The 20,283-nt window shown below is 40.6% G+C and overlaps 1 protein-coding gene across 8 annotated transcripts in view; it reads right to left on the bottom strand.

The window, feature by feature from the left end:
* Positions 1 to 20,283, bottom strand: part of LOC117407216 (diacylglycerol kinase eta-like) — an 84,182-nt gene that overhangs the window by 36,312 nt on the left and 27,587 nt on the right. For 4 of the 8 annotated variants that reach the window (XM_059029387.1, XM_059029388.1, XM_059029389.1 and 1 more), the window contains 2 exons: positions 13,010 to 13,120; positions 10,361 to 10,441 (listed from right to left, as the gene is read on the bottom strand). In XM_059029387.1, the coding sequence (XP_058885370.1) occupies positions 10,361 to 10,441; positions 13,010 to 13,120 (192 nt within the window). Of the gene's footprint in view, positions 1 to 21; positions 1,734 to 4,874; positions 5,517 to 10,360; positions 10,442 to 13,009; positions 13,121 to 20,283 lie in introns of those variants that run through there. The other 4 variants (XM_059029391.1, XM_059029393.1, XM_059029390.1 and 1 more) reach the window with 3 other exon arrangements.

The following is a 20,283-nucleotide window of genomic DNA, read 5'->3' as shown; positions in this document are numbered from 1 at the left end:
CAGAATAGAGACAGGGCATACCTTTACACTCAAGACCTGCCTGGTAAGAACAATCCCCGAAGGACAAACACAGTGCTAGTGAGATGGCCCCAGACCCACCACACGCAGGCTCCATAAAAATCAAATACAATTCTGAGAAAGAACTGGAGCGCTTTACGTTTATGTTCCCTTTTCTGTCTCTTTGCACTTGCACAGTGCATTCCCTACGGTCCAGCCTTGTGTGTTGAATTTCCTCTACCCACACTTGCACATATCACTTTTTTACAAGCACCACCCACGCAGCCATTGTGTCTTCATCTAAGAAAGAGGGTCATTCCTTTTCTAGTAACTCAGCTGCTGGTTTAACTAAGCAAAATACCTAATGAGGAGAAACTGCACAATGCAAAGCATACTGCATCATATGAATTTTACTTTAATGATTATGTTTGCTACTACCTCTCCAGACAGAAATAACAGTCCCCATGTTTCCAAGGGCTGTACTTTTTTTTTTGGTTTGTTTTTTATTGTTTTGTTATTGCATCAGTAAGTCTGGCTATGCTGGCAGTATCGTGGAATAGGGAGAATAGGGACTTTAATATTTTACAGTTGTTGGCAAAGGCAATGTAAACAACAGCTGACATGTGGAAATGGAATGTTATAAATTATGAGGTGCTTAGGCTAAAATGTAATTGTTATGTTCTTTCAATTTTTTTGTTGTTGTTTTTAATTGTTAATACAGTAGGTATCTTTTTTTCTTTGGAACTCGTTTTCAATCTAACTGCTTCTATTAAACAGCAGTGAAATTTAGCTCATTTTAGCACATGTAGCTCCATCTCACACCATTTACAATCAAATTCAATGTAATACAGTGGGGGAATTGTATATATGAAAAAAGATGAAAGTGAAAAAGAGATTAGGCAGAAAAAAAGAGGGATGAGACTGCCGCATGTGCATGCGTGGGCGTATGTGTTCACGCATGTCAGTTTTCATAGTCCTCACAGCTTGTTTTTGCCTTCCTCTTGTCCTTATAAAATAATTGCCTTGGCTGTTACCATTAGTTTGATTGTCGCACTGATACGATTGTTAACCCTCTGTGGTTAACGCTCCTATCGACTCATTAAATATTCCCCTGTTGTTTGAAACGAATGGCTGAAGCTCCCCAGAGAGAATGTGCAGAGGGGATTATGTTCTGTGTGTCTCCCACTCATTACACGAGGTACAGTACATGACAAACTGCACGTAATGTGACATGCTGTATAATTAACATCTGTACCATACAGTAGTATTGAATCTCTGCTGTACTGACACAGCTCTTTAACTGCTTAAGGATACAGTAGTCCCTCGCTAATACATTCAGATATGCCGGACACAATGCCTGTCACCCAATGAAATCCAATTAAGTGTGATGCTCGGTCACTGACAAAAAAAAAAACAGCTGTCGTACTGACACCAGAGACAGGACGAAAATAAACAGAGATACAAGGAGTCTACTAAATCACTACAATTAAGTACATAAATAAAAGAGGGCAAAAAACTCCTACTGTTGGAAAAGGGCAAGAAGCTTTTCAGAAATACTGACCGACTCCAAAACGCAAGGTGTGGACTGCAGTCATTCAGATTCTGAATTTTAAGTCTTCAATTGCTTTTACAAAGGAAGTCTGACTCATACCAACAGAAAACAAAAGTAGCAGGTAGGCTATGTGTTTTACTTGGACCCACACGTACACTGTCAACTACATCTGAGCTTGCTACTATACACTGTGGCTAAATCAAGCTTGTATGAAAACCTGGAATGGGTGAAACTGCAATGCAATAGGAGTCTTATTTCCATCCGAGCATTAACCGCCCAGCTACCAATCCCAAAAGAAATCCAGCTTTCTATAAGTCTCAAGCCAACACAAATAGAAGGTCGCAGGTACGTTGTTTGTTTTTTTGTTTTTTGTTTTTTGCTCAGTAAAATCCCAAATTAAAAAATCCTGTAACTGCCATCTCATCTAAATCCAAAGCTGTAATTCCATGCTGTCTAAGGGTGGTAACTAGCCTTGCCAAGGCTTGTGTGCAATTAGAAGGAGGATTGAGGATGGGGCAGTGGTGCTCCGCTCCGTCTCATATCTCCACAGCCAGCACTGCTCTATCTGACCCTCAGAGCACTCACTTGCACATCTTTAATGAGTTAAAGCCATGTGCTTGCTGTCAGACTGTTTCCTTAAATAGCCCCTCCCCTGCTCTTATGATTTCACTTCGTGGCTGTGCTATAAATACCTAAAAGGGGTATTGTATCTGGGGAGTCGAGATATGCCCTAATCCTAACGTGTAAATTAGAGTAATTGATCAGTTGGCCGGCACACATTTTCAAGGGGAATAAAGCAGGTGGTGGAATTGATGACAAAGCCTGCTGCATATCCCTCTCTTTTTCCAATATTAGAATTGTGGATTAATGGCAATCCTTTTTAACAGCTCTGAATTGCTGCACCACTTCATTTCCTAGATACTGTACCTGCGTGCTTCTTTTATGAACAAAGAATGAGTGAATTTGTTAGGGTTAAGGGCACTTCAGTAAAGTGTTCATCCGTTTATTTATTAATTGTTTTTCATTCTCTGACCCCCACCCAGTCCCTGCATTAGCCTCACAGCTGAGCAGATGAGGTCTCCAGGAAATTGATTTCAAAATGCTGGTCAATATGTCTAGTGCTGTAATGTTGAACCAGCCAACACTGCTGCATTTTAATGGCTCTTTATGCTTAAAGAGCTTGGGTCTCTGGCAAGAAAAGACAGTTCTGTATGCTGTACCTCTTTCAACTCTGAGATCACTTACAGTTTATAGAGTACCTTCAGCAAATCAGCAACCAGTTGCAACATACCTCCACCCTGTTAGCCAACTAATATGCCTTTCCTTTAAGCAGTGCTTTACTAATGTGTATTGTAACCACACTGCAGCCACACACCTAGATATATTAATATATGGTAGACTGGTTCTGGGAGTGCAATGTGATAAGCTTTGCCTATGTGGGCTATATATTAATATACAAGTAGTGAAATGCATTTAGATACCGTAATGAGCAGGAAACACCCAATGAAAAGCTCATGGCAGCTGGAGGTGCAGTTATAAATGACAGTTATAACATTAATCAAGAAGCCAAACACGCACCAACCCATCAGTCAGGCATTTCATACTGACAAACCCCACCCTGCCTCTATGTTAGTGCAGCAACAGTAAGAATGAGAGAGGCACCCATGTGGGTTGTGTGTGTTTGCAAATTCACTAGTTCACTAGAAAAGGCTGCAGCTACTGCCACACTTTGAGTTGGCTACAAAAAAAGTGAAAATTATTTACTTACTACACACCGCATATTACCAAACAATGAACATCAATACTTTATTCTGGAGGGCACTCTTTCGGAAATTGAAAATGATAATACCCGTTGCTTTCTGCACTACATTACGTGATCTGCAGTCACTGGAAGAAACACAAAAACTGGCTTTCTAAATTAGTAATGAAAATCAACAAAAAAAGAACAGGTTAAAAAAAAAAAAAAAAAAAAAAAGAAGAAATGGTCTATTATACTGACTTAAGTGGCAGTACTTTACCGGTCCATCTCAGGAGCAGGGCATGCGACAGCCTGCCTGAGCCAGAAACTCCCGCCGAGGTATCTTCTGCTTCTCTGCCTGCTGCTGCCCACGTCCCTGAGCTACGTGACAGACGAGAAGCTGAGAACTGCAACTCCCACACGCACGCACAGGCGCACGCGCACGCACACACACACACACACAGAGCTCCAAATGTAATCTTCCCTGCAATGTCTCATTGTCAACCATTATCAAGGTTTTCACAGTGGCGTCATGTGTTCAGGCATTCCTCTGTGCATTGAAGCACTGAAGTTCAAATCCCGATAGCAGTTTTCAACTACTGTCATTGCCATTAGAATCCTATGACTTGACCTGGCTTCACTTGCTCCAGCGGTCGGCTGGTTTCATACTGCTGGGGAGGGCAGTTGCCCCAACCCCCACCCCCCACCCAAAACCAGAGCTATCCAGCAGCACTTAATAACCCTTTCATCTCCCCCACGCTACCAAATGTTCATTCATAGTGATTAGAATTTAGTGCCTGCTGCTTTATAACCCTACATTCCCTAATGTTGCTTTTTAAATCGGTACATTCATTTCAATTTAAAATCAGCAATAATAACAATAAAAAAACACTGACCACTGGGACAGTGGTGTTAGGAGTGAAAGTGTTTAGCTAGTGAGAACAACAAATAAGAAAAACTTTGCTGGCATTCTAAACAGGCATTGCCAAGCAGAAGTAGCTGGGGGGTCAGCCCAGCTGTTATGTCCCACCTCTCTCCCCCTCAGGCTTCACCATTAGGCAGCAATTGCTTGAGGAGCGAGGCAAGAGAATAAATCAAGGGAAAAATGAACAAAACATCTTGAAATCCAGACTAAAAACATATTAATAAAAATACATTTAAAAAAAGCATCAGCACCACATTGAATGAGATGTCACTTCCCGCATGCAGTAGGATTTAAAGATCTCTGCCCAGCTGCAGCACATTATGCCTGGTGGTCAGCAATCCCCACTGGAGTACGTACTGGACTCCTCTCATCTCTAATCCCTTCCTCCGACTACACAAAAAGGCTCTCTCTCCCTCTGTTAATTTCACTGCAGATTTCAGAAGACAAACCACCACAGCCTATTCTGCCACTCACCTGCAGCCTTCGATTCTCTTCCACCTCACTGCGGAGGATCTTGTAGCAACCCTGGGCTCCCACCCCCCTCAAACCCCAGATAAAAGCAGTCATTAGCAGCTGCACATTTTCCCCTCTCTCTGATTAAACAGTTTATACAAGAGCAATTCTCTCGTCATTAGTGTGGAGCCAAATGGATGCTTGATTACCTCTAAATGTTTTCCCAGGACGACTGATCAAATGAAGCAGAGAGAAGTCATTAGAAAATAATGCGTCGCCGGCTTGCTTTCTCCCTCTCTCTCTCCCTGGCTCTCTCCCGCTCTGCTAATAAGCAGGCAGGCAGCTCTGGGAAACTTCAGGCTTCAAGCTGACGAGGTGATGTCTGCAAAGCAACCCCCCCCCCCATTTTTATTTCCTGGTGTGACCTCACTGTGAGGATTCCCTTCTGCTCCTTCAGCACAGTCAGTGGCAGCTACAATACAGAGCTTTAAAATGGGGGAAACACTGCTCCGATATCTTCCTGCATGCTCCTTCTTTTAATGTAATCCTTGCCCACGTGAAACAAGTCCTTACAAATAAGAAATGCAACAGAGGCTATAGGAGCTGTCAGCACACATTGCGGTTGCTCAGCTGCCCAGACCTGTCAGAACACACACGATCAGTGTGTGGCACAGGGTGTCACTTTTGATCAGAAGTGGGCTGATAGTTATGGGGGCGTGCAGTGTCCTGAAGCTGCCACTGGCTTATTATTCCTGGCTTTAATTCTACTGAGCTCAAATACAATGAGCTCTCATTATAATGTAATCCATTTTATTAAAAAGAACTGACATCAGGCAATGCTTTCTGTGTGGATTGATACAGCTAATAAAATAAATGTATTACTTTTTGTACTAATTCACTCATGTTTGAGTGACAAAGTTGGAGGTTTGAGATGCAAGTTGCCCATCCTCTCTTGCTCCTGGACTAGACTGAAACTAAGACCACTAATGAAACAAATGATATTATTAATTATCAATGACTGTCCCAGTGGCGGCTGAAGGGATTTCACTATTCCCAAGTGGCAGTGAACCACTGAAGTCTGAATCCTGCGAGGAGATTTCAGCTGTGATGTGATGAATGTGCCGACACTTCTCAGCTGCTGAAGTCGATCTGAAATAAGCACCTACTGTGCTATGACACTGATGACACTAGGTGATTGCATGGCCTTGTTATAAAGATCCACAGACAGTGCATTGATCCATTTTATGATGAAAAATTGCATTCGTGCGCAGCCATCTCTGCAGGGCCACTTGTTTGCAGTGTGTGAATCATCAGCTGCAATACACCACTGGAATTACCTAAACTTATAATATTAAACTTGAGAATTAGGATATGAGAATTAAACCAGTAAAGCGTTACAGAATGCGCTGCAAAGTTTACAGGAAACAAACCTGTGTTATCTGTATCACAGCGTTATATTTTTAATATACTGCTGACTCTTTAGAAATGTTTAATCACATATCAACTGCGCAACAAATTTCTCAACATTTACTCGCTCGCCAGGAGATAAACAAGAATCTCTTGTAAGGATGTCAGAGTATCCGGATCACACAACAAGCCACTACTTTGAATCACAGTACCAGCATTGCTGCAGGAGCGTGAATGAACCGAGCACACAGCAATATTCAGAAGAACATTCCTCTTTCTCCTGGTGAACGTTCTAGAGTAAAAGTAATCCCATAGTTGATTCACCTATGATGTGTGAATTGGGAATACATTGAACAAACTCGCTGCGATATGGACAACATGTGATACAGCAAAGGTAAAGTAAAGGGTTTCTTGTAAACACTGCAGAGGGAACCCCAGATACCTCGTTTGCGTCCCTGAATCTAACCCTGTTCAATAGTGTACACTAGTGCAACTAATGCTTACTGTTATGAATATGTGATAGACAAGATTATTGTTGCTTGGTTCTGGATACAAAACTATTTCAGAAATGCGGTTAAAAGGTTAACACATATTAATTCATCACAAACAGTGGTTTATTTAGCCCATTTCCTTCATCGTTAATCTTAATATAAAAATGTTGATATGCATTTGATGTGCTACTTGCAAAACCATGGCTTACTATGTAGCACTGCTTTAATGCAGAACGGTCAATAAGGGTCGCTTGTCTTCTTCCACTACAGAAAGCAGAATTTCCTGTGTCATGCTTATGGAAATGCATTGTGAAACCTTGGTGGACACCCACACGGTATAATAAACGCAAATCCTTTATTTATATCTGCAACAGATGACAGCTGTGGTTTTCTTTACTGAAGGCTGCCAGCACACAACAGTATTCATTGAGATGCTGGGCACGGTCGCTTGGGGACAGGTCAGTCTGATTTAATTTGCAATTCTGGAGATAGGCAGACTGCCCATGTCTTTTATTAGCCAACATTCTTGGTGCGCACAGTTGTGTTACTAAATCAAGGGATTGTTTGCCTGAATAAATAGTACCCTTGACTGCAAGTACAAATATAAATATGTTGAATCAATTTTGAAGCATTCTGTGGGGACCACAAATAATAGCAAAACTAATAGTAAGAATTTCAAAATTATTGGAAATACTTCCAGACACTTCTTTCTTAGAATTCATTTTTTTAGAATTACATTTTGGTTGTTTTATAACAAAAAACAAAAATATGATGTATTCTTCCCCTGTTGGCATGTATTTTGCAGTAGTAAAGCACAGGAAAGACCCTCATTCCAAGCTACGTGCATTGTGTATTCCCACCTGGCTCAATAGCCATGCACAACAGATGCTTACAACACATGTGAAACAGATAGACATTTATGTTATCAATCAATAACAATATGATGGATTGCAGCCCAGTAAAAGGTTGGTGGTGGACTTTGGGCTATGAGAAAGTCAGGTACCTTGTGGCAATGTGTCCCACCCCTGTGTGCATTTCTGTGTTATATGTTGCATGTGGTGTGTTGATGTTGGTGTATAGAGATGGCTGCATGGGATATAAATGGGTGTGTGCAGCACGAGTTATTTAAAATGTATAATTGTATTTAGGCACAAGGATTGCACATCACTTCACGTGCATTTAAAGTAATTAATATGTGAGCACGAGGTTGCACATAATTCACGTACTGGGATTCAAGTGAATAATCAATTAGTAATTGAATCCCGGCACAACAGTATATATAGATGCACATTTCATTTACTCGGGGTTGTGTGTTCAGGGCAAAAGAACGGGAGAGAGTGAGGAGATAATTAAAGAGAAAGTAAGCAATTGCTACGTGGTGCTGGAGGACCAGCACAGTACGTGTTTATTTAGTGTTCGTCCCTGTTTGTTAGTGTCTGTTCGTTTTGTTTGTCTGTTTATTTTGGCCGCAAGTGCCGTGTCCTGTGTTTTGTTTTGTTCAAACCTTTTATTTTACAATAAACTGGCACAAGCAAGCGCCTTCATCATTTCATCTCATCTCATCTGTCCTGTCTGTGTTCTGGTTCTGACGTCACCACTCAGCCAGCCGTGTGACATACCTACATTGTAATCCCAGAGAGACTCTGACAACCCAATTCTTATTGTAGGTAGGCAATCCAAGCTGAAGACAATGGTCTGCAGAAATGAAGTTACCAGACAGGGGCTATTCATTTAGCAGGTTATTTGAAGATGGGCAGAGCAGCTGTATGACAGACATGGGCACCACCACAGCTACACCGATGCCTGGTGGATCTGCAATGCTTCAGGCAGGATCCTGAAGCATCACTGAAGTTGGCGATTCAATGAAAACTATGATGACAAAAAACAAAGCAGAGCATTGTAGTCCCTGTCATTGTTTGCACGATTCTAAGGCTTTCATCCACTTTCCAATGCATTTTACTATTTACTAATTGTCTGTTCGAGAGTCGTCATATTTTTCTAGAAATATGCATTTTGTTCCGTTCTCTATTAAAAAAAAGCACTACATTTCAACAAATGTACTTTGGGCTCACCTTTACATCTCTGTAGGCAGCATTACTTGCTTTTTGAAAGAAACAATCACCTTGATGAGGAGAACCATAAATCCAGACTAGTGCATTGGTCAGAAGCATTTGTTTGCACGCTACCCTGGGCCCCTCACAGCGGACACAAGTCAAGATTACTACTCTGGCTGAAGAAAGATTTTCCTCGCTGCTATACTTATCAAACCCTGTTCAGTCAAATGAAAAAGACAGCTGCTATATATAGACTCCCAGTCCTCTGTGAGCTGTATTACTCCACGACAGCATCTTAATTTAGCAAGGCCTGGAGAATGACCCAGTATTGTTATGATCCATGGCTTGCCTAACTCTCCTATATATACTCAGACTGTTTTCACATCAGGCTTTATACAGTAGTGAGAGCAATCTCAGGCTAGATACTGTACACCTTCACAGCAGAGGGAAAGCAGGGAGCCATTTCACCTAACTACCAAATAAACAGAAATGTGATAATTAATTACCCAAAGTGGTAACAAAATCAAGGCTACAAAATCAATACGGGCTAAGTACCACAGGAATAATAGCTGAATATATCTTATGTAAAATGCTTCCACACTGTCAACACATTGCATGACAAATTACAACATGCACAGAACTGGCTGAAGGAAGCACATCCTATGGCTCTCCCAACAGCCACAATGCTGAGTGAATTACAATTAGCTTGGGGGGTGGGACACACACACACTGTCAATATCAGAATCACAACTGAAAAGCATGGATGGACAATGAAGACACAATAGGACACTCTGCACTTCATTCCCTTTCAAACGTGTAATAGCTTGCAGATTGTGGAGGGCAACCTATTCCACCTTCCCTCAATAATTACTGTACACCACAGTGAATGACAGGGAGAGCCCTCAATACTTACTGTACACCACAGTGAATGACAGGGAGAGCCCTCAATACTTACTGTACACCATAGTGAATGACAGGGAGAGCTCTCAATACTTACTGTACACCACAGTGAATGACAGGGAGAGCTCTCAATACTTACTGTACACCACAGTGAATGACAGGGAGATCTCTCAATACTTACTGTACACCACAGTGAATGACAGGGAGATCCCTCAATACTTACTGTACACCACAGTGAATGACAGGGAGATCCCTCAATACTTACTGTACACCACAGTGAATGACAGGGAGAGCCCTCAATACTTACTGTACACCATAGTGAATGACAGGGAGAGCTCTCAATACTTACTGTACACCACAGTGAATGACAGGGAGAGCCCTCAATACTTACTGTACACCACAGTGAATGACAGGGAGAGCCCTCAATACTTACTGTACACCACAGTGAATGACAGGGAGGCCTGCAGGGTTATTTCTACTGACTTACCAAAGACAGGTATAGAAATAAGACTCCCACTCCATACTATGTGTTGAAAAAGACTCACCTGATATTTTGAAATGCAACACTACTGTCTTAAAGTTCAAAATACGGCAAGTTAATGCATTTTTAGTGTATATATTTCAAAAGGATTAACAAGCCAGCAGTCAAATTTTCAAGGGAATAATTACAATGACATTTGATATTACAGTATGTACAGCTTGTACCAACATACAGTCTGTTTATACTGCATACAGATTATATTTAGAGACGTGACAGCGGGCTAAAACATTCTTTTCAAGCCTTTGTGGCCCCGAATCATTTCATCCTGAGTGTTAAAGTAATTTATCTTAACAGCACCCTACCGTGAAGCTGTTGTTGACATTTTTTGTGCTTGACTCAGCGACGCTGGCATCTGACAGATCAACTTCATCAAAAATGAGAGACTGCAAATGAAAAAAATTAAAATGAAAAAAAGCACAACCAAGCATGATAAACAAACACAGGAAGAAATGACCACAGCAAAGTATTTACAGTCGACTACTGCCTCCATACTGCTGATCAGGGGATTAGGGAGAGGTTAAAGAGGAAAAGCTGCTCACCACACAATCATTTTCTGGGTAACAGGATTCAATAAAACACTGAAGCAGCTGGGGGGAGAGTAACTCGGACCTTGGTGAACCTGATATGTAATAACAGGGTGGCATCCCCAAGCAGCAATCTGGTCCCCCCATTCTGAAACCAGTTAAAGAAGTGGGAAACTTGACTGGCAAGAGGTGACATATACAGTACATGACAATATAAACTATATATATACATATATACACATACAGGGCTGTATATTAGGGCTGTTTGTTTCTATTACATTTGATAAATGTTTAAATTACAGGATTATTAAACATCAAAAGTTGAACACGTTCCGAAGAATGTAATCATAAGAAGTTACTTTTTATAAATGACTGCTATTTGTATTTGTGTAACAGAATATATGTGTACAGTGTTTAATTGTATATGAAGAAACACTGAATATGACATAAACTGACTGTACCCGTATTACTATGTAAACACTCTAGCTAACACCTATATTTGCCCTGCACAATTAGTCATTAACACTTAAATAATTAGGGCCAGATTTTCAAGCGTTTACTCCAGTGGTGAATGAACTCCTATTTTGTTTTTTTTAACAGAGGTAAAGCACTTGCTAATTTTACAAAACTAGAACCAAACAAATAAGTGAAATACTTCAGGTGCTCTTGAGCACTCTCTGTGAGTTAATTAAAGAATGGAGGAAATGCTTTGAAAGTATGGCCCTTAAGCTATAAACTATTAACACCCCTAATATATACTGATGAGCAATTGGGATTTCACCACTTTCAGACGGAACGCAGGTAAAAGACACGATTAAAAGCCCTTTTGCTTTTTTTTTTACTGTATTAAAGTATTTTCTAATATAATATCAATATTTTCATTTGGATGTAAAATGCATAAACAAGTAGTTCACATTTTCTGATGTTCGTAACATACAACGTTCAGCTGTAAATCCAGTATAAGTATCATGGAAAAGTAGGCCATCAGGAGGAACATCCACGCACATTTAGAAATGAAAGTCCACATAACCAGCTCAGAATCTCAATGACTTGTGTGGTGAGCCATGTCATAACAAAGCCAATCAAACGGATTGCATCAACCACTTTGCTTGCCCCTGCGTGATTACCACAAATAGCTGCAATCATGCAACCCAGAGTGATTCCCCAGGGATGTGAAGGCTCTGAAATCCAGCTGTGGTTTATCACGGGGGAGTAACAGGTTCATCAAATCGATTTCTACGTCTCCAACATTCAGACCCGCAAATATTATCGTGTGGGTTAGCAAAAAATATCAGATCACTGACAATTTAACAGATCGTTGATGCTAACGAAACATGAGTTTAGTGCAATTTCTCCGACTAGGATTTCTACGTCTGTATGGTGGAAGGATGCTGTGACCCTGGTTTGCTCTCCATTGATAGACATTTTACACAGACATTCGGGGGGACATTTGAAGCAGTGTCGTAAAACACAGTGAGAACATGATGACATTTAGACAGGCACGGTAACACAGTAAACTGCTACTTTACTGTGCATGTTTAAAGTGGTAAACATCAAAAGGAAACATTGTGCCGTACCCAACAAAAAAACGTTAGCTTTCATGCAAAGTTTGCTCTCTAAAGGCCTAGTCTCATTCGATATCAATATTTTACACTCGTTATAACAACGAGATGGCCATTTATCAAAATATATGTTTATGCTGTAACATGTATAATTCATGCGCTGCTGTGTTTGGGCAGAATAATTCCAGCAGAAACAGTATTTATCTGCATAGCAATATTTTTCTCAGTCTACACCGTGGCCTGCCTTAAATTTTAATTACATTTTGTTCTCTCAGTTCTCCTGCTGTATGACTAGGCATGTGGCAGCTGAGGGACTGAGGAATTTTGACAAGCAAGGTCTAAGGTTGTTATTTTGGGCTTACAATACACAGTCAGACAAGTTTAACAATTTGTGAGCTTCAGGACTGGCCTGTCAGACCACTGAAGCCTGTAAGAAAAGCGTTTTATATTAGCTCTTTAAGGTCTGAAATAGGAAGGTAACACTATTTCAGACCTAAGAAAGATGACATTCAAAGAGTTGAAAAGCTTCAAGATCACTGCCCAAGTTAAATAATTTCTAAGACAGACACACCATCTCTGCTGCATTTTCTTTCCCAGCTGTGTGTGTGTGATGATGTTGTCCAAGCTGCTAATTAGTTTGAAAGTGATCTCTGGCTAACCTAAAGCTGTGATAATACACAACACCCAAAAGCATGGCACATAACAAGAACATGATCACAGAACAGAGAGTGGTACCCAAACACGAGTCAACTAGACGTCAAGAGAACGAGGAGCTCATCAGATAAATGTGAATAAGCCGTGGGGTCTGAGTTAGCCCATGCAGGATAACAACATTGAAAAAGAAAGAAAAAAAAGACATTTTTACCTTTGCATCCTTGGCATAATATAGTGTCCTTCCCCGCAGCTTGAAATATCTTTTCTTCCAGCGCTGGAATGAACTGGTCTGTTTCAGTAGTAATCCCTCCTTGATGCTGGTCTGCAAAAGAAAAACACCTGCATTTTACCAATGTGTGTGTAAAGCAGCTTGCAACTGTATGTACATTTGGATTGCTATGGAATAGGTGGCTACTGAAAATCCCTGCATGTACATTTTTTTTTTTAACTTTTTTTTTTTTTTTTTTAACCAGGATATCGAGATTTATTAACATTCTTTTTCATGGTGAAATTCCTCCATTGTGTTATCAAACATCGGTTTCACTATACCCTTTTAACACCAACTTTTTACGTTTTACAAAAAGACAACCAATAACTGCACATGTAACTTTTGTGTCATGATTTCAATTGAAATACAGTATATTGGTAACTAGACCAGTTTACTGGACAGTTATCTTTCCAAGACCTAAGGTCTGCAGCATTGGGAGTGCTTAAATAAAAGTAAGAAACATAGGAATAGTTATCCTTTACCTTAAATGAATATGGGCCCTATTAGAAAACAACTGCAGTTCATTTCAACAGACCATCTATTTACATTGTATTCTACCATAAATGACATTATGGGGGTGATGTAATTATAGGCGCGGTGCAAATAATTGCGGATGCAAAATTCAGATTTCACTGCGGCCAGGCAATTATTTTGTACTGCGCCCTATGTAAGCTTAAGAGCAATGCAGATTACTCAACATACACAAATAATGATCCGCAGTTATGATAATGAGGGTCTCAATGAGTGCATCGGTCTATTTAGCGGCTGCACTTGCAGAGTTAGGAGTACAGAGAGCAGTAGACTCACTGTATGACATTTGCGGAGCACGAAAATACAAACCAAAAAAAATGAGGAATGGTAGCAAAGTCCTCTTGGCGCACAGAAAAGAAAAGTTTTCTGAGAAGGAGCTGCCTTACGGCTGAGGTCACTCAGCGTGAAACAAAGTTGTTTGGAAAAGCCTCTGCCAACATCAGTTATGCTAATATCCTTAGGAAATGACATGTATTGGCCTGCCCTTTTCAGCATGACATCCAGAAATGTGCCTAGCACTGGAAAAGGTGGATTGGGCTATCCCTCCAGACATTCCAACTGTGGTCTGAAAGGAACAAGAGGCTAAGTAGTGCAGAGAACACAGCACTGTCACATGTGCACGGATAGTGGTCCCTAGATTGATGCTGGGGTCTAGCTCCTCCCTCAATTCAGCTATGAGGTCAAGGGTGACCTGCGGAGTGAGATGATAATGCTTTAGCATCGCATCCTCCGGCATCCCAAACAAAGTGACCCTGAGATTGAATACGCAGGGTCTCTACGTCTTGCCCTTCTCCTCCAAACATATTCCTGTCTCTCCTCTACAAGAGCCAAGTGTAGCCGCATCAAGAAATATACCACAGCAGCCATCCTGAAGCCAATGACAGGTCTCTACAGGAGTGTGCTTTTATACAGCTCTTAGTTACTTGCTTCTACAATGGTTTGCACCTAGTAAAGAGGTGCAAAGTTTTTGGAGGGTCAGCAATTGCCTAAGTCCAAGGTGCAAAATCCTTACATCACATTATAATGTTTGCGCCCGCTTAGTATACCGATCTCGCCCAGTTCCATGGTCTTTTCTTCATTTGAATGCATTTCAATATCATTTTAATGGATTATTGATGGCAAAGTTGCAAATTGTATAGCGGGTGCAGAACGCCACGTGAACACCATTCTTTACGGCGGCTAAAATCAGACTTTACGGGCTGCTAAACACGATTTACGGCAGCATTATGGGGGTTTTGCACCCACAAATCGATTAGCATGTATACTTACATCACCCCTTAAGTGTGTTGTAATACCAGTGTAACTGATATTTCCCTATAAAATCCTGTGCTTAATTCTCTGATTACAGGCTACTACTGACGTCAGTACTCGCCTGCAATCACTATTATGAAGACAGATCGCGCCTAATATTTCTGATTACAGACGCGATCTGACGTCAATGGAATGAGAATTTTTAATATCTGCCGGTTTCAAAGTGCTTTGACGGTTTCAAGTAGGCAATGCAGTGAAAGCTTATTAAAGCTATAGTCAGCGTGACATTTTATGAATGCTCTGATGTTAGCCAAAAGTTGATTCTGACAGCGACTAATTATTATAAAAAAAAGTAGTTTTTTGTTTGATTTGTGATTTTTAGTTAATAAAAGTTGAGTTCCATGACTGCGGCCTCGTCCTTTGTGATGTCACGGAACTCCTTGGTTGCTTTTTACAATCTGATTATGTACAGTAGCTTGTTCTTTACTCTCTGCATTACAAGGTGCAGATTGCCTGCTTTGTTAGCACATGGACGGGTTTCTTACAAGATTATAGTGATTATGGATCTGGGACACTAATGGGTTTCTTTCAGGATACAAACAATCCTGACTGGTAAAATGACTTCATCGTGGTTCCCTAGCACTAAGATACAGATGGGGATCTCAATTTCATACAGGACATTTATCCAGGCTGCAAACATCCACTTAAACTTACATACATACCATACATATTTTCAATAAAAAAAATTATTTAGGTTTTATATTTATTTCAAATTCTGTACAGTGGTTTACAATGCATCAATGTACAATAAATGTTGACAAAATAAAAAAAAAGCAAGATCCTTAAACTGTACAGCATTTTGTTTGCTCATCCAGACTGCTAAACTTTTACAGCCCTTAAATAATTTGGGGCTTATCTGTGTACAATCTACTGCAGTTTCAGTAAAACGCTACTGCAATGTTCTTATGCTCACGCTGGTCCTCACTCATAACTCCACTTTATCAAGAAGACATGGATGAGCAGGTACACCTCTACATATCGCTCACTTCAGGCAAGCTAAATCACTTCCCGTACCCTTATAAAGTGACAGGACGTCCTGAAAACCAGACCCCACTGCTCCTTCCAAGAGCAGAAACAGGGCAGGCTAGCACTGCACGGTGCCAGGTGCAATGTCTGGTTCTTTTGACACATTTAAATTCACATCAATCTAATTATGGAAAGTTAATTAAGCCATTCGTCTTCTTACTTTGTTGTTGCCAGATTTACTTCAGCCCGCCGACACACAAACATACTCAACAAGATCAGTGCTATCAATGCTAGCCTGATTGATTACAGCCAGCCACTCCTCTGTGTTTATGTTACGAGCGCCTCTGCCAAGCCTAACTGTGCTCACATAACAAGCTGTTATGTTATGCTTCAGAAGCAGGAGACTTCGCAAAGTAAAAAAGATAGGGAAAGTGTCATGAGAACAATAATGTGTAGGAAGAACAGAAGAAAAAGATCCTGGTCTATTCTAATGAGCTAAACAACAGCAGAAGTGGACCCTGCTCACACTCAGTGTAATAATACACAATAAGTATGCATACAGAAAAGCAAGGTTTGGGTTCTTGTCACATATGCCTTAGCAAATGAACTATGGATCGTTTGCAAGTGAAGTGAAGCTTCACGTTTAGCTGGATCATTTCCACCGAGTGCAGCTGGCGTCACATTGTGGTTTTGTAAGTGCGGTTTGGTTTCTGTGATGACGGAGATGTGCAGATGTTGACATCAGTGTTCTATTGAGTACACCAGAAATGGGTGTTTTTGTAGGGTCCTGGTAAATGATAGTAGCCTTTAGGACCCATAGTAGCAAAACCAGAACACAGATCTAGAATAGTATAGAGTAACACACTGTATATTGTACCGCAGATCTTTTATTATAGGACATGCATATTATATTGGCGTAAAAAGTTCACAGAATGAATTACAAAAAATAAATAAATAAACAGAAGGATAAACAGAATCGATTGACAGAGCTTTGAGAGAGCTGTGGTGAAAAGTTGTGATGTCTTTTTAAATGTGCTGCATTTTTTATATGGGGAAATAAATGTACTTACAGTACTTAAAGAAAAGTATGTCCCGTGTTTTGTTAATGTACCAGTTGCCACATATACATTAATACAGGTTGCATTTAAATGTCAATACTCTTCAGCTCTGTGTAGCATGTGATTTTAAAGTGCATTTCATTTGCAGTCAAACTAAAGTGTGTATGGTTTGTCATTGTAAAAAACTTGAAATCAAACCGAGCGCACCTTTTCATCAGGTGAAAGGGCCCTCATTCCAGGGGACCATCTTGGGTTTGAAATAGCCCGGGGTAATGATCGCAGTGCTGTATCAGTGTATGTGTTCTCCATCAGCGGGGTGAATATACTGAATCTGTACTGAAGAACACTCGCTACATTTTCATGGGTAGGAAGTTTTAAATTGCAGTCATCGGGCAATTTTACTCCATATCAGAAATCTATCAGGAATGCGTCAGCTGAATTGCTGCTTCACCTATAGTTTTTTCATAATGATGAAAGACAGCAAATTCAACCATGGCAGCTCAGCTTGTCCCCTGCCTCATTTATGGGGAAAGATGCAATGTCAAATATGCAACAGGGTCATAGAAAGTGATCTGCTACAGATGGAAATGTAGCTTTGACTAAACTTCTAGGCCTTATTACCAATCTACTGGTCAATATAAAAAAGAGACAATTGAACTGATGGCTCCAATAAAAAGACATTCTTGGATTGGAAATTGTTATGGAAGCATTTTGACAAGCCTGCACAATCCTTTCTGATACAGGAGCAATGCAACAAACCACAGGTCACATTACAGGAACAAAGTCAAGCTAAAGAAAGCAGGTATTGATTGCTGTTTTATTGTGACTCTTTCAAACTAACAACATCTGATGCTAACTGTACACAAGTAACAGGGGCTATTTCCTTTAAAAGAAATGTAATTAAATTCATGAACAATGCTATCACAAGTAACCACATTCAATGCTTGATTGTAAGTGCATTCCGAGTGCATTTGGAATATGTACGAAATCTCGTCTCAAGCCTTGCTTTTCTGCTGCAAAGCTATGTTTAGGTTTCATCAAGAAAGCAGCTACTGTGTTAAAAATAGCAGTAAAAGAGCAAGCCAATGTACTGTTAACTTCTGACCTGGAGCAATAATAAAGTGGGGTTATGTATTGCAAACTGTCTTACTGCCTATTGGGATCTAGCTGGGGAAATCTCATCTGACCAGATCCCTTCTTACCTCCAGCCACTCTGTCAGAGTGTTTAATGCAGCTGCTCAGAAACAAGCAATACATTAAGTGCCAAAGCTCTGAAAAACGTGTTGAGTGATTAACAGCTTTCACGATGCTTCAATAAAGAACCCAAGGTGGCTCAATTTTAAAGGCGAACGTAGAGGTTCAGACAAAATGCATATCTCTTAACTTAAAAGCTCATAGTGAAGGCGATCTGTTCACTTGCACAGCACTGCACGAGACCCTTTTGGTCAGCTAGGCTGGTTACAACACTCTGCTTACTCATGGCTATGGAGAACTTCTAACAGCAATAGATCATTTGAAATCAGCTGTGTTTACATCATCATCTACTTAAAATTCCTGGTTAAGAGAAAAATGAAGTTTGATGATAAGCTGCTGGAATTTGGCAATATGAACACATTCCGACAAGAAAGAAAGTTTCCTGATTAACCCTATAAACATGTAGGATCCTCAGGCAGAGAATACAAACTACCCGAGCCCCAATACTGTAGCCATAGGCACTCTGAAACACTAATTACACCCCATTGCCAAGTTCAAGTATTGATCGTGTTGATCTTTGAAAACAACCTGTTTTCTGTGCTCAGTGTCTGGGAAGCCATTAGGACAATTCTTTGGGACTCCAATACAGCTGGAGTGACCAGTCAAAGTAATTCCATATTCTCAATAATGAAAATGGTCCATAATAAACATCCCAACTGAGAGCCTTTGTTTATGTCAGCTAAGTTTGAGCAAAGCACCTGGTTATGCACAGTGTGACTGCATTCAGAACAGATTGAAAGATTCGGTTCTCATCCTACTTGTTTTATTTGCAAACTATACATTGATCACCTAGAAAAAACAGTGCAAGCACATGCAGAGGGTCCTCCTCGTCTCGTAGTTACTGCACTGTATCTGAAAGGTTACAAACATTTGTAGAAAATCAGGAGGTCATCATGATTATATCCAAATGCAACCCAAAATGTCTAGAAGAGGTTAGGAGGATATGACAGAAGCGCGGTAACATTTGCTGCAACATCTATGACAACCCAAATTATAACATGCCTTTCAGCAACCAAAAACTACCTCAAAAGCAAATCTAATCTATTATCTCATATTATCTCACAGTATTTCAAAAAAGGGGTTCAGTACTGGAATATAGACACTTACAGACAGACAAACAGAAAGGTGCAGACCTGTGCTTAGCCAGCTGACCTCAACAGTGACCCATCAAGCACCAGCAATATCAGAGATTTGTACTCCAGAGAAAACAAAAGTTGCATTTGTTCTGCCACAGACATCAAGGTGCCTTTTATATCACACAACTCAGATCAGTGCTCCACTTTCCTGGCCTGCTTTACCGTATTCTTCCTTATGCCTTAGCTCTGTAGCAGTCACAGAGTCGCTAACTGAAACACACTGTGTGCTTATTTTTAGAAAACGTGCAAGATGGAAGACTGCTCCTTGACAGGAAGATGAAATACAGCAACCCCACTTTCAGCCTAATGTGCTCAACAGGAATAGAGGCAAAGGTTGAGTTGAACAGCTGGGATTAGAGCTCAGATGAAGAATTCCCTGAGAAAGTGAATGAAAAAGCCTGCACTCATCCTGGTCCAAGGGGCATTCAAGGTCTCGCCAGTGAACTTCAGGGCCGTATGTACGTGTTAGCTCTGAGCTCAGATAGGAGCTTCAAAAATCTCAGCATGTCAATAATAGCTCCGCGGGTACTGCTGTGTTCCTGCTGATTTACATTTTGCAAACCTGGATCATGAACCACCCAACCACTATCACAACACCCCAACATGCAAAAGTTAAGAAATCACATAGCACTTTAAAAGAACATGTTCCGCACTTCCAGTTACAGTGGCGTCCTCAGAGACACCAAGAACTGGCTTTACATGAGATGGTAACACAATATACAGCAGATCATACTGCCGAGACCGCTTCCATTGAAGTGAGCAGTATCCTTTTTGAATAGGATTCCACCAGAGTCGCATCATCATAATTGAGTATTAAATCTCAGCGCCAGCATGCTGCACTTCAATCTGACTTCATTGTGTCACATGAAGCAGATATGCTGGGAATGACAATAGGAACCCCTTCTCATGTGCTGTACTTGAAGTGTCTGTTTGGAAAAGGGCCAAGGAGAGCAACACTTAA

The sequence above is a fragment of the Acipenser ruthenus genome, chromosome 8 (genome assembly GCF_902713425.1).
Source record: "Acipenser ruthenus chromosome 8, fAciRut3.2 maternal haplotype, whole genome shotgun sequence".
Lineage (NCBI taxonomy): Eukaryota > Metazoa > Chordata > Actinopteri > Acipenseriformes > Acipenseridae > Acipenser > Acipenser ruthenus.
This window is presented reverse-complemented; position numbering and strand designations above follow the sequence as displayed.